This window comes from Pithys albifrons, chromosome 17, assembly GCF_047495875.1.
Source record: "Pithys albifrons albifrons isolate INPA30051 chromosome 17, PitAlb_v1, whole genome shotgun sequence".
In the NCBI taxonomy this organism is placed as follows: domain Eukaryota; kingdom Metazoa; phylum Chordata; class Aves; order Passeriformes; family Thamnophilidae; genus Pithys; species Pithys albifrons.
Window position 1 is genome coordinate 3,434,310 of NC_092474.1, and position 14,640 is coordinate 3,448,949.

Here is a 14,640-nt window from a genome sequence, read left to right on the forward strand (position 1 = left end):
GAGAAATTAGAGTAATCTCATCCAGCCTAAATAAACAGATTAGCAACAAATGTCTCCCTTTGTTAATGCTTCAGTAAGAAAACTGGAGGTATTTCTACTGCCCTTACAATGGGAAACCAAAATACAGCCACTGAATTGTTCTTCCAGTGATATTTTTGGCACCAGACAAAAATACTTTGCCAATGATTTGAATAGGATAATGCTTAGTTGATGAAACACTCATTATTCTCTAACCTATATCAGAATGTTCAAACTATGAGACTAAATATTTAGATAAGGGCACTGTGTGTAGTTCCCACCTCTTCCTTTCCTGGAAGGTCAGATAACCTGACAATGGCAATTATTTTGCCTTAAAATTATACAGGAACTTAGAATGGTTTTTGCTTCCAGGTACTGGCCACACTCTACTTTAAAAAAAGTACAGCTAATAACCTTAGTGCTTGTTCACTAATTCACAGGACTCCTTTCAAGGCATCTTGTCCAAGGCCAGGCACTCCCAACTCTGCAAAGTCAGCAGGAGCTGCCAGTTCCCATTAGTGAAGGCTGATGCAAAGCCCACCCGAGCCCATGGAAAGGTCCCGATGACATCAAGGAGCTCTGGCTCGCTCTAGTGGCAACTTCTTCTGACTAAGGATTGTCAGAACAGGAAGAGAGTTAAATGAGCAAAAAAAAAACCTCTTTCAAAATCTTTTCTCATGAAAATTTTGCCAGACCAGATGCAGTGAAACAAATTCTTTCCCTCTCTTAGGTTGCTTTGCAGGGATTTCACCTAGATTGCCTCCAAGTCACATGAAATTTTTGTTTCTTCTTAAATACAGGGCAGAAATCCCATGTTTAAACCCTCTGATGTGGTGTGTCCCATCCTAGCCAAGAAAAGGCTTGGCAGTACAGAGAAACTAAAAAAAACACAAAAACATATTGCCTTAATTAAATCCATTGACCAGCTTTCCTCTAAAACCACAAACTATTTTAGGCTCCACTTCAGTTTTGGGCAACAGTACAGGGAGTTTTAAGTGACTCTTCCAATCTGAGGTTTAACTTGCTCTCTGATGGTGTGAGTCAATTTGATCTTTACCACGACATCACTGGTCACACACCAACACTGCAGCCCATTGCTGGGGCACACCAGAAATCACTGCTGGGCAAAATGCATTTCCAAACACAGCCAGTTGAGACAATCAGATGGATGTTAAAATTTGGGAGAATGATTTTGGAGAGCCTAATGCTACTTTTAGCTATCCCAGAGCAACTGCAGATGGAATAAGAGTATCCCACCAGTCAGAGCTGAATCTCAGAGCAAAGCTTTGAGGTTGGAAATATAGAAGAAAACAAATAAAGAAGCCTCATTTCTGCACTTTCCCAATGTTAATTCTTAATGTTGAATCTGTGCCTTTGTTCAAAAAAGTCTTGCATGCTTTCCTGTTGGTTAAGTAAGAACTTTAATTTTAAAATAATGAAGGAATTTAATCTTAAAAGAGCAAAAGTGTTCATAGCTGAGTGCTAATAAGAAAAAATGAGAAGCTTAGCAGATGTGGTCTAATCCCCCACAGCACTGAAGTAGGTACTTGACTTCAAAGAGATTGAGGAATCCTACTGTCTCAGGGTCTTTAAACACTGTGGGTTCAACTCTGTCAACTTTTCCCATGATAAGTGATGCTTAAAAAGGGACACAAATTGTCACTTTTCAATCAGTGAGTCAACCTGCAGGGTGAGACTGTCCATCATAAGGAAAGTGTCCTAATTTTTCACCTGTACATAAAGCTATGAATAAATGCCATAAGAACCTTACTAAATGATGTATTATCAGCAGGTATAGGGGAGATAATATTATTTTATATATTGAATAGTCATGGGCAAGTACCAACTCAAGACAGTGATGGCAATCTTGGTCTGGAACTCAAGTTCCACAGAGTCCCATCTGAAGACACTGGTCATAAAGCTGCTGTCCCTACAGCAAAGAACTTTGAGCAATATGCTAATAAAAATCTTTTCACACCATAGAAGTGCTGTTTGTCCAAAAGACTTATAAAAAACCACCAGGAAAATAACTACTTACAAGGAGAACAATAGAAAGGACTTGCCACTGCAGCCCAGTATCTCTCCCTGTAATGGGTTGCTGAGTCTGCAGCACATCCACTGCTCCATGGACACAGATGCTTTCCACAGAATTTCCTTAATTCTGCCATATCTATGGAAACACACCAAGCAGCAGATGGCTGATAACAAACAAAGCCTTCTGCCAGTAGTTTTAATGACTTGTATCAAAAACTCAGGTGCTTTGTCAAGTTTTGTTTATTTTTTTCCACATGTCCCAGGCCAACTTTGGCTGAGCTCAGTCTGGTTTGCAAATTAATTGCAAGAATTTTTTTTTGTGAAGCTGCCTTAAGAGGATGATATAAAGGCTCATGTGTTGTGGTTTGGAAGGTGGGGGAGAGTTATCTTTAAGATGTTGGTAGAAGCCAAAACACCTACATATAGAAGGAACTATTTCCTGCATCAAATCCCTTGACTCAACCACAAAGAAAGAGCACATTGGGTATGGGAATCCATACAGGGCTGGGAGGGTCTGTGAATTACTGCCTAGAAAAGCATGTGTGAGTGCTTTTCCCCAGTCACACTCCCTACACATCATTCTGTTTTAAGGCTCCATGATGTCTGTATTGCCTGTGAGGCTGTTGCAGGACCAAAGTGAACTGTGTCTGCCCAGTCTCTGAGGAGCAGGAGCTGAAAAGAACATCTCCCTGTTCTCCTCACAGCATAATCCTTTTCCTTGGCAGAGAGAAACTGTGGATGGAACTATTCAAAAACTGCTTTTTGAGAAGTATTTTCAGAGTGAAACACTAGTTCATGCAACTGGTGGCTCATTTGTTAGTTAAAGAGCACAGGCACACATGCACACACACCAAATAGTGTTTAGCCTTGTTATTTCCCTATAGGCACTAACACATTTTTCAGCTGGAATATTCAATGCCCAGAGAGGGTAATTTGTCAGCTAGCTTGCTGCTATTTTAGGCAGAGCCAAGTTTAGACTATTTAACAAATTGCTCTATGTGGATCAACCTTGTGAGCTCACCCTTTCTCTTTCTGAAAATATTTGTATCCCTACAAGAATATAATTGGAGCTGCACAAATGTTATATATCATAAGTTAGAGCCAGACAGCTAAACTTTTACTTTCACTGGCAAGCAGCTATGCATACAAATTGTTGAAGGCTGTGCTTGCTCAGGTGAGTAAACATTTCACTACCTGGCATATTTTGGTTAACATCATCTTTGGACAGCAGCTTGGAAAGATTTGATGTTATTGGCTGCATCTGGTTTCCCCTTTGATGCTGAACAATGGCCAGAAAGCAAATGCTAGTATGAGAAGGAGACTAATGAATATTAGAGGATTTTAATTGCTCTCCAATCATCAGTATCTACAGATCTTTGATTATAAACTCACGTACCGAAGTTTCAAGGTACAGATTAACAAGGAATTAAGTTTGTTGGAACAAAATCCAGAGCTGTTTAGCCAGCTCTAACCTAGTGATCAACATTTCTTATTTACACATTGTTGCTTGCACTTAGGTAAAAGAAATTCTGCCCTTACTGCATAGGGACTTTCAAGTGTTGCCATGAATAATTTGATTAAAATGCTAACATCTGTCACATCAATATGGCAACAATTTTCATTGTTTTTTAATATATGTTTCTATAGCCTAGTTTTTCAGGGGCTGTAGCTTGGATGGAAGATGCTGGGCTGGGCTGCCTGTAAGAGATGCTGAATTCACTGTCTCCCAGGCAAATGTTAGGAGGGCCACTCAGCCACGGTGTAAAATTGACTGTGATGGAAAAGGTCAGCCAAGGAGCCATCTGCTACTTGCCAAATGGTTGCACAGAGAGGCAATGGCAAACACTCTTTTTATTTCTTTATTTAGGATTTGTGGGGGATTTTCTGTGAGATGAAATCTGGGGAAGTTTCTTTGTTGTTTGTTTTCAATCTTTTAAAGCTCCATGCCTTTTAAATCTAAGTAAAGCTTTAAAGACAACCTGATTTCACTAATCAGTGAGTCTATTCCATCCTCATGCTTTCACTCTGACATTGTAACCTGTAGCAAAAATTGTAGATAATTGTTCTTTCCATTCTTTTGGGCTCTTTCTAAGAAGTGTTAAAACACCCAAGATTACTTGGTCCCACACAATTATAAATGACACCAGCAGAGCTGTCCCAGTGTTTTAGGTCCTACCTTTGTCTTGGAAGAGTGAAACTAAGAGTGTGAGAATTAATATACATAAACTAATACACAACCATGTACAATGCACAAAAAATTGGAGGAGGAACTAATTAATTCTGGACTATTCATGGCTGCTGTTTCACTGGGCTGTCACAAGGCTTTACCCCAGGCCTTCAGCCAGTCCTGCTCTGTTGCTGACACAGACATGCACCAAGAAAAAAGCAGCTGCTGTGGCTTTACCTACCAGAATGACAAACATCGCCGGCGCCACAAAAGCCCAGATTGCTCCATTCTCCAGTGAGAGCCAGCAGCTGCAGGGAGAAAGCACAACAATTGCACATGAAACACACAGTCATTTAATTAGTAACGTTCTTCATTTAAAAAAGCAATTAAAAGAGAGTGCAAAAACACTGCTGAATTTTAAAAGTAAAGGACATGATAGCACATCAGGAAGAAGCTCCTTTCCCCCTCACACTTGGGGAATCCAAGGCAGGATCTCATCTGGATTTGTGTTTTCAGAGGGTCAGTGGCATCTCTGCCCCCACCAGCCTTCAAACAGCACCAGGGGTGGAAAGATGGAAAAAAAGAAAACGTTTTATTTGCTCTTTGTTGTTGTTGTATCCTCTGTCACAGGCAGTCATTTCAGTGCTGGAGCACCGTCACTGGAGCCAGAGACAAACTGAAGCCTCCCCTGCCTTGCCTGGCTGGCCAACACACTGTCAGCTTCTCAGACCCTTCTTACAGCCCTGAAGAGATAAACCAGTTTACACACACAAAACAATTATCTTTGCTCCAAAGCTTTGGCTTACATTATGGTAGGATTAAATCCCATGGTGCTCTTTCAGGTAAATTTCCTCTTCTTTCCCAAAATTAGAAAGGAACTTAATTTTCAAAATTTTGGACATTATCCATTCTAGATTCTAAGATGTGGGAACTGCAGTTGTCTTCAAAATGTTGAGTGTCTTTAATCAAAGTTTACTATGAGTGAGGGGTGAGCAGAGAGCTCAATGAGGAGGGTTCATGTCTCTGCAGTGAAAAGAAAAACCAGGCAAAACATCCCAGGAGCTTTTTGTGCATCATCTCAGCAGTGAAAAGCAAACCTGAGGTTTCTAGGTCTAAGAATATGCCAGCACATGTCTAGGAATAAGAAAGAGTTGTGCTTTAGCAAGATATCTGCCCTGCTCCCCAGGAGGATCTCACAGCCCCACAGCCCTGTTAACACATCCCTGAGTTTCCTCCCTATCAGATTTTTCATCCTCATTGGAGTGAGGATATTTCCATACTCACTTCCCACTTTCTCCATAGCTGTGTAGGGACGATGTTGCAGAAATGACACAGATCACCAGTGGGCAGCCTGCAGAAAGGCAAATGCAGTGGCAATGTTAGGAACAAAAGCATATTTTCCAGTAAACCCAGCGAGTTCTGCTGAGTTTTGTATGAACAGAACAGCTCAGAGTCATTTTGCAAATGAGGTCTAACTTCCCATCCTCCTGCAGCTCTGTAATCCAACAGGTTTTAGTCAAGTGATGTCAGAAAAATAAAATGACTTTTCAATAAAGCTCTAGTTGAACAGCTTAACTGAAGTAGTACAAATTTCCTTGAAAATCATAGTCCTCTTCCAGCCTGGTTTTTGTTTATGTAACTTCTGCCTCTTGGTATTCAAGCAGTGCTACCTTGTGAAGCAATATCAGACTTATTTTAACCACTTTCCCCAGAGTAAGTGAATTTTTGTTCTAGAATTGCAAACAGCTTAGAAGACAAAGCAGAGTTTCTCACAGGGGTGCAGGACCAGCAGGTGAGAGGACTGGAACAGGGACATTTAGTTATTCAGAGCATCACACCCAGCAGCGAGAGCCAGAAGCAAATTCAGATCCCCCTCAGATGCCCAAACAAGACTTATTTTAACATAAATATGTAACAGCTCTACGAGATTTCTGTGTTTATAGTAAGCTCTGTTTGCAGATGGGTTTGACAGGGGCAGTGTGCTGTGCCCTGGAAGGTGGGGGAATGTTTTACATGGGAATTCCACCAAGGCAGCCAGTGATGGTCCTGCTCTCAGGGGCTGTGTGGCTCCAGCCCCAGCACTGCCACATCCTGCTGGGCCACTTCAGAACAGCTTTCCAGGCCAGCAAGAGGAAAGGAAGTGAGGTTTTACTGCCAACAGTTCTGAATACAGCAAAACCTCATCCCTTCAAATATTAAATAATTGTCTGTTAATTCCTGTATGATTTAATAAAATGTGAAGGTTTGAGCTTTTATCATCTTATGGAATTTAATAACCAGGTCCCAGACAGAGTATTAGACATGATAGCTTGAAGTTTCAATTTTCTGTTTAATTCTTGAGGTTTTCTGCATGAGGGTTTTACAAAATTCTCTGACAAGCAATTTCTGCTTAATTTTACTACTATCATCCTCACAAATTTTGTAAAGTTTTCCTGTAGTGGCAGAACTATAATTTTTGGAAGAAGTATTTTCATTCTTTAATGATTGCAGCTAGAAGCACATTTATAAATATTTATATATTTATATGTGTTTATAGACTGGAATACTCAGTAGTTAAGAAGCACCATCTACAGGTATTGTTTAGGTCTGAGACTCTGAAATCCATCCTGGAGGATGGAGTTTAATATCCTATGAGCTTCATTCTTCTTTCCCATGCTTTTCAAAGCAGGAATAATACCTTAAATGCAATACTTGTGTAAGCTCCAAGCAAAGGCAAGATTTTAGTGTACTGTCTCATTTACCTATTTAAGAAAGGAAATTCCTACACATATTTGAACAAAATCAAGAATAATTCTATTCAACAGAGCAATTAAGCACAGACATAATCAGTCTGCCATGGATATGTGAGCTACCTGGACTAAAGGTCCCACAGGTGTGTGTACACACTCCCAAGCACATCTTTGGTTGCAGAGTAGATACTGTACATAGATATTTCTTCTGATGCAAGTTGTCTTCCCACAGCAGGGACTTTGTCACTGAAGTAAAAATACATGTGCCCAACTAATTCTTCTTTATAGTTCTAGTCTATCTTTTTTTTTCTTATTCCCCAGTCAAATACTGGATATTCAGAGGATTTAGCACGAGTCTTTATCAATTCTAAATGGCAGTGAAGAAGAAAATTAAATAGAGTTCCTTTGGAAGATAATAAAACTTATGCAGATGAAATGTAGAGCAGTCATTGGCATTAGAAGAGCTGTTAAGTCAGTGAGAATAAAATGGTCTGCAGCCTGTAGTGCCCTGTTTGCCTTTTCATTGCATTCACAAGATACTAAATGGATAATGGCAATGGAGGCAAAATCAAGGTTTTGTTATAGTAAAATAAGAGTATTTTTCCTTTAAGGAACAATCATACAATAAACTCCATAAAGGTTGAAAAAAATACATTTAGCATAAGAGGATCACAAGATTTGATCTGGACTGAAGAATTCACTTGGATTATACATTATACACTTAAGTAAGTGTGTTTGTTTAATCTTTTCTCAGCAATAATTACATAGGAGCTGTGAAGTTTAGTCTACACCCAAGGCAGGTAATGTTAATGTGCTGGCACTGCTTTCACCCACAAAAGAAATATGGTTATGGTTTCCTACTGTCTCTGAACATTTTCTAAGCTGGCAGATGCTACAAATATGCTCACCAATCCTCCTCCAAATCACCAAATTTCTAATGCAACACATCACACCTTCCAGAGCACAGTACCAGATGAAACAGGTTGCCCAAAGAAGTTGTGGATGTCCCATCCCTGGAAGTGACCTAGGACTGACTGGATGAGGTTTGGAGCAACCTGGGCTAGTGGAAAGTATCCCTGCCCATGGCAGGAGGTGGAACTGGATGATCTCTAAGACCTCTTCCAACCCAAACCATTCTACAAGTCTATGTTTCTGAGGTACTACTGACAGATCAAATGGAAAATGCCTGTAAATCTGTATACTGCATTTTGAAAGCTTCCTTGTCTTCCATATCAGGGAGAGAAACCCAAACACAAAACAGTCAGGCTATAGAAACTCTGTGGCAGACAATTTAAAGCAATTTTAGATCATTAATTCTAAAAGGCTAAATATGTCATTTACTGAGAAAGATGAAGCATTAGAGACAAATGAAACTAGATTTCCTTCCAATGATGAAATGATCTACTTTGCTTGATAGGAAAAAGTGTATTTCCCATTTATACTGCAGGAGTTCATTTTCTATGATTTTCTTCTGCTGTGTTATGTCATATCTAGGCAGAAGTCTGGGACTGCATCAACTAAGAGCAAATAAAGAAATTTATGTCTTTTGACAGCTCAGAACAAAGTCCTTATTCTGTGACAATTTCGAAAGGAAAGGAAATTGGCTGAAATAGGAAAACATGTTAAGGCCAAAGTGCCACAGCAAAATCTTCAGTATCACAAACTCCATTATCAGTATCCTAAAAATGGTGGGAGGGAAAAGCTTTGCTACAATAACCTCTGCATGTTGTGCTGAATCACTAAGGCAAAAAAGTAGGAGGGTTTTTTACCCAATCAGTCTCAAGGCAGTTTTAAAGGTAGGATATTACCACCTCCCTCAAATTGCTTTTTTTTAGTTCCATCTTTGAGTTAATTTCAGCACCCTTATGACTAAAGGTTACAGGGAACTTCAATCAGGTCTGCACATTTGGTATCCTGTCTCTCCAATTACCACTGAACTCATTTTACAGTGATATCCTCTCAGATATCTCAACAGATGCCCAGAGATCACTGCAGAATTCCTTGCCCCTACCTCCTCTCATAGACTTGAGTTTCAATTTGTCATGAACAGAGACTTTGCAAACATTTACACACATGCTTAGCCCAGTGTTTCTGCTTAAGTAAGAATGAAGGGCCTGGGTTTCCAAATTCAGGATGGGGGTTGTCATTATCCCAGGACCTATGAGATTACAGAAGTTAACCAGATTCACACTTCAACTGAAAGCACAGAACCAGAAAATGAACTGTGTTTGAACTAACATGAGACGAGACATCCTTGTCTTCAGAGTCTCTCAACCACCTTAGGTCAGTAAAACAATCAGCCAAGCTGAAATATAAAAAAACTGGGGTTTACTGGAAGGTGTACACCTATCATGGTCTCAGGATGGCACATGGATGCTCTTGAGTCTCATTCAATGCAAACTGACCAACATTTTAAGAGCCAAACAGAATAATGTTAAGACAAAACCTTTTTAGCCTCTTCCCCCCGTCTTGCAACGTTTCATTCAGATGTGGGAATTTCATGGAAGATGTTTAACTTCTCTTTATTGTACTTTCATCAAGTTCCTGGAGGAGAAACCCAAACTCTACCCCAAAGAACATGAGCACAGGCTGCTGCTGAAGGGAAAAGGGAGATGTTTGATCCCTAATTAAGCATTTCCACTCATATTCAGCCCCCATATGGTAACAACAGAGGAAGCTGGGAACTGAGAAACCTGGATATCCTTTTAGAATTTAAATGGATGGGAATTTTCTCTCATTGTTCAGCAACTTCTATACCCACTGAAGGAGCACTAGAGATACATCCCTGACAGTGAACTGCAAAGCTGTTGACTGAAAGTTGCCCTAATACTTATCAAGAGATAAACACTTTGGAATGCAGTTGCCTACTTAAATTACTTCAGCTTTGTTTAGGCACACTTGCAGCAACGATGTGATGTCAGCTATGATCAAGGAAATTCAAACATAAATACTTGGAGCAATATGAGAAAAAAAATGAAGCAATACAAACTACTGCTTTCCCAGCAATGTGGTAGATTTACTGGAGTTCAGAAAACATACAGTTTTCAGGGTCACTGTAGGAATAATAACCAGAATATGGTTTCCAAAATTAAAATATTTGCCAAAAAAGGGTTTTTGACAGGTTTGCACAGAGAACTGTATTCCTTTTATGTGGACTATGTCTCTTACACAGAGAAATGTATTCTTTTTATATGGATGATGTCCACTCTGGCTGCAACAGTACCTGTGCTCCATTCAAGAAACAGACCTTGCCACTGGGTTTCTTACACAGTTCTTGCCTAGAAGAACTGATGCAGAAACCTCTGCTGCCTCCTCTATTATGCTACATACATCTATTTTGATGATAAATACCTACTGTTGGGGCTGAGGGATTATTCTCCCAAAGCATTGCTCACAATACCACTGAAGAGACCTTAGTAACCCAATGGAACATCCTCTTAGGTTATGTACCAATAGGCTGTACACTCATTGTGCTAATTGCTACTAATTGAGCAGTGGCAACCACATTGCAATAAAATTAGGCAAAATGCAACATTTTGAGAGTTGTGGCTTTTTACATAATATTTCTGAAGGACAGAGTTCTCCTGGGCTTATGGGAACATCTTCTTTGGTTTGATCCACTTGGATTTCCATTCCATGAGCACCAGATTAAATAAATCCACAAGAAACCTTTCTAACATCATCTGGTTTCTCTATATTTAGCACTGAATCTAGAAGAACCTAGAGATTCTTAATGCCTTCAAAATTCAGCCTGTACTGGTTCTCTTACTTTTGGATCTGCATGCATGGAAAAGATTAATTACTCCATTCAGCCTGTTTTGAGTGGTAGTTTAAAAAAATGGGGGTGAGAGGGGGTGTGGATTATTTTCCACAGCTTTACTAAAAACACAGCAAAACCAGCTTGTGAATGCTTGGATTAGTGAAAGCTTTAAAGTGCACCATGTCAACTGGCCATTCCTTAGGAGGAAAAAAGAACTATCTAAAGCAGAAAGGATCAGGACACGTGTGTGATGCTCCTGAATCTGCCACAGTAAGGGCAAAGACAAAAACTTCTAACCAACCAAACTACAGTTTGTCCCTTCCATGTGGCAGACCCTGTGTTCTCCAGAGGATGTGTCAAATGGCTCTTAGGGCTGCTGAGAAGAAGATTTGAAGACAAGTAAGGAACACAGCACAGAATAAAAAGGACATAATGAAAAAAGAATGAGTAGGCAGCTGTTGAATTACATCTATTTCACAGCATTACCATCACCCAGATCTGTGTGGTGCCAACAGGTATTAAATATTCCAATTAGGACTGCAGCAGGTCTGTATTATTGGTTTAATTGCTTTTCATGCAGCTTCAAATGAATTTGGAGGGCGGAAAAGATAATGCATATTTTAACATATTTTAAATTATCTGCAATTAGATAGATATTCCTTTTCTATTTTTTCATGTCTGTCCTTTGACTCAGTGTATGAGATTTCCTCTTTTTCTGAGTGTGGAGGTTTGTCAGGCACCATTGCTGCCTTTCCAGGACAGTGGCAGCAAGTGAGCTTTCATCTGCTGCAAGAGCCTGGAACAAAATATTCAGTTATGACTCCTCAATATGCACACAGATTATGCTTTCATTATTGCATTTAGAAAGCTGTGACTTGCTGTTTGTGACATTCCCATGTCATAGGGCTACTTTCTCATTCTTAATAATAATATTGAGCTTCTGTGCAGCCTTTTAATCTAAGGATTTCAAGGTATAAAGCACCAACTAATGAAGTCTTGTGATACTTCTGTGCTACTGTGCCCCTTGTTTATGTATGACTTGCAAAATGCACACAGAATAAGCCAGTGTTGGGAGTTAGAACCAAAAAAAAGAACATACCAGTGCAGTGAGACCTCCCTCCCGCAGTCCTGCTCTTGATTTGGTAATTAAGGGTCTGATCTGGCCTAGAGAGGTCGTGGAGTTCACTGAAGTGGAATTAGGTTTAAGGACTACACATTTTAAAGGCTGATTACAGTCAGAAAAATTATGTGTTTTCTTATCCAACAGCTCTACTCTCACTAAGGCAAACTATGATCATAAGATGACAATTTCAAATATGCTTCTGAATATAATCTTGTCCTATAGTGAGGAGACTTAAAGTAAGCAGCTACTAAATGCTTACCCCATCCAATTCCATAATAATATAAGTGCTTGCTTTCTTCTGACCCAAATACTTTGATCACCATACTGTAAAGATGAAATCCTTCCACCAGCATCCATGCAAAAGCACTCAGGAAGAAAAAATGAAGGAGAATGGCCAAGATCTTGCAAGGCACCTAAATTAAGAATAAAAATTAATACATTACTTCTTTGTGATACATTGGTTTTCCAAGTTTTATTTAATTTCTATATACATTTGCACGCTAAAACACTGAAGTAAAACAGTCTTAAAAACAAAGTGTTTGGATTAGTGACACTTGAGCAAAACATGGATGTTTCAAAATAAGGCCCCATGTTAAGCCTGCTCTTTATTTATACTTTGCCATGAGGATTTCCTTCTTTGCTGTTCTTTGTATCAAAAATAGGGTAACACACAAATTAAATCAGATGGTATTTCAGTCTCTATCTGTCCTGGTTAGAAATTCTGCAACAACTTCATATGCTCCCCCATCAGCAATCCAAGCATTTAAAAAGTTACAGTCAACCATCTTTGCCTCTGAAGTCCTCGTTGCACTGTGGTGGGCATCTAATTTCCCTGTCTGTCAAAGGTCTTAATTTCCCACAGTCTGATACACCAGCTGTAAATGAAATCAAATTTGACAAGAGCACATTAAGCAACTAAGGCAAAGCACTGAAAGTCTTCTCTGTGGAGTGTTTGCAGACAATTCCAATGCTCCTTGCTAGCCTTTTACTCACCATGTGCTACCAGGTTTTTGGAAATAGGAGCTTATACCAAAGTTTGAGCTATGTCATCTAGAAAGTGAGCTCACCTGTGAGAACTGGACCACCTGTTCCAGTTTAAAGTATAACATGCTCTGCAGTAAAACAAATGCTGCCCCAGGAGAGAGGAAGGCAATGACTAAGGCATGGCAGCAAGAAGTAAAAACCATCCCTTTGAGTGCTGCTCATGACCCACTGTGGGCTACAGGAAATCCACTCTGGGCTGGAGCCCTGACTTTTCCTGAAGTTGCTATTCTAGAAGAACTCTACATTTTTCTCTAAGCCTTCTGTCAGCCTGGATTATGAAAATAGGAAAAGCAAATCCTTTCTTCTTTCTCACTCCTCGGGTGCTCACACCGTTTGCCTTTCCCCACTAACTGCTTTTTGAGGATGTCTCACCACAAGTGGTTTTTGCTCATCACAGAGTAATTGAACAGATGTGACCACGATCTCTTGCCACAAGATAACCTTGTTTGCTTTGCTTGCAGTGAGGGCACACATTAAACACACTCTTGGAACGAGTCCCAGCCCTGTCTCAGGTTTGCATCTTGCAGCATCCTGATGATGCTCTGTAGCTGAACCACTCCTTCTGCAACACCCACAGAATTCCAGAGGGTTTCTTGCATCCAGGCCATGTCAATAGTAAGACTTTTTCCTTCCTCAGCTGGGCAGGTCACAGTAAGGTACAGGCAGGTGGAGTCTGTGTGCTGAGGAAGCACTACCAGTAGGGAACCAGTTTGCTGCCACAGATGTTAATCATTACCTCCCTTTGTTGCTTTGGCTTGGCTGCCCTGTGCTGGCATTTTATTCTTTTTGTTGATGATTGGGGATTTTGTGCAGTAATGAAAATTAAAATGTTGGGACTTGATAGCGTAATGAAAATTGGTGCTTTCCTGTGCATTCTTATTTGTACTCAGCTGGTTCTGTGCTAGTGCAAGGACATTCTAATGCAAATCCAATGTGACTACATGTATTCAAAAGCAATAAATTTGGGTTTAATTCATGTAAGTGAAGCCTGTATGTGGTTTAGTATTTCACAAAGTTCAGTGACATATTATTATACCAGATTAGCTTATTGACAAAAACTGTAAAAGCCTTTCCAGCTAGTTTTATCATAAAGCTATAAAATCCATTTTAATGCCTTTTGATTTCTACCAGAAGATTAATCCGCAAAAATATAAATGCTACATAAAGCTGACTTACAAGCTAGTTCTGTCAAATGGATACTTTCCAAGTTTTGTGTAGCCAAACAATATGAATCACAAAACAGCAGAAAAATAAAACACAGTGAAGTAGCAGGAGGCTGGTAGGTATGTAATTCTGTATAATACTTAGGTGCAGATTAGTACATAAAATCCATAGCAAAGTTGCTACTCGTTCTGTTTTTGTGCCTTAATGATGGCTTAGAAGTTACTCTTAAATGACAAAATTTCCTTCTAGAAAAAGCATTGAAAAGCTGAGCCTTTATGCACTAAACCCAAGCATGTCTCCCCTGTATCAGATGATGCATCCTTCTTTTAGCAAAATACTTATAAAAAGGCAGATCTTGTTACTGCTGCTCTTACAGCTGACTCCTTGTGAGTCTGTGGAAATAGAAAAATCAGCCCAGCCAGCAGCAAGGCCTGTCCTGTTATAATTGTTGACAAAGTAAAGCAAACTCTCAGAAAGGTCTCTCGGAAAACATTGGTCATTAGTCAGAGGACAGTCTTCAAACAGACAGGTAAATTTCTACATCTCTCATAAACAAAAGCAGCTCTTTCACCTCTCCTTTTGGAAGTGTTTTCAGCAATGC

General features: G+C 39.7%; 1 protein-coding gene across 4 annotated transcripts in view; it reads right to left on the reverse strand.

The window, feature by feature from the left end:
- ADGRD1 (adhesion G protein-coupled receptor D1) overlaps positions 1 to 14,640 on the reverse strand; it is a 150,019-nt gene that overhangs the window by 30,113 nt on the left and 105,266 nt on the right. For all 4 annotated transcript variants that reach the window (XM_071572318.1, XM_071572316.1, XM_071572315.1 and 1 more), the window contains 3 exons: positions 12,091 to 12,244; positions 5,504 to 5,570; positions 4,461 to 4,527 (listed from right to left, as the gene is read on the reverse strand). In XM_071572318.1, coding sequence (XP_071428419.1) covers positions 4,461 to 4,527; positions 5,504 to 5,570; positions 12,091 to 12,244 — 288 coding nt within the window. The remainder of the gene's footprint in view (positions 1 to 4,460; positions 4,528 to 5,503; positions 5,571 to 12,090; positions 12,245 to 14,640) is intronic.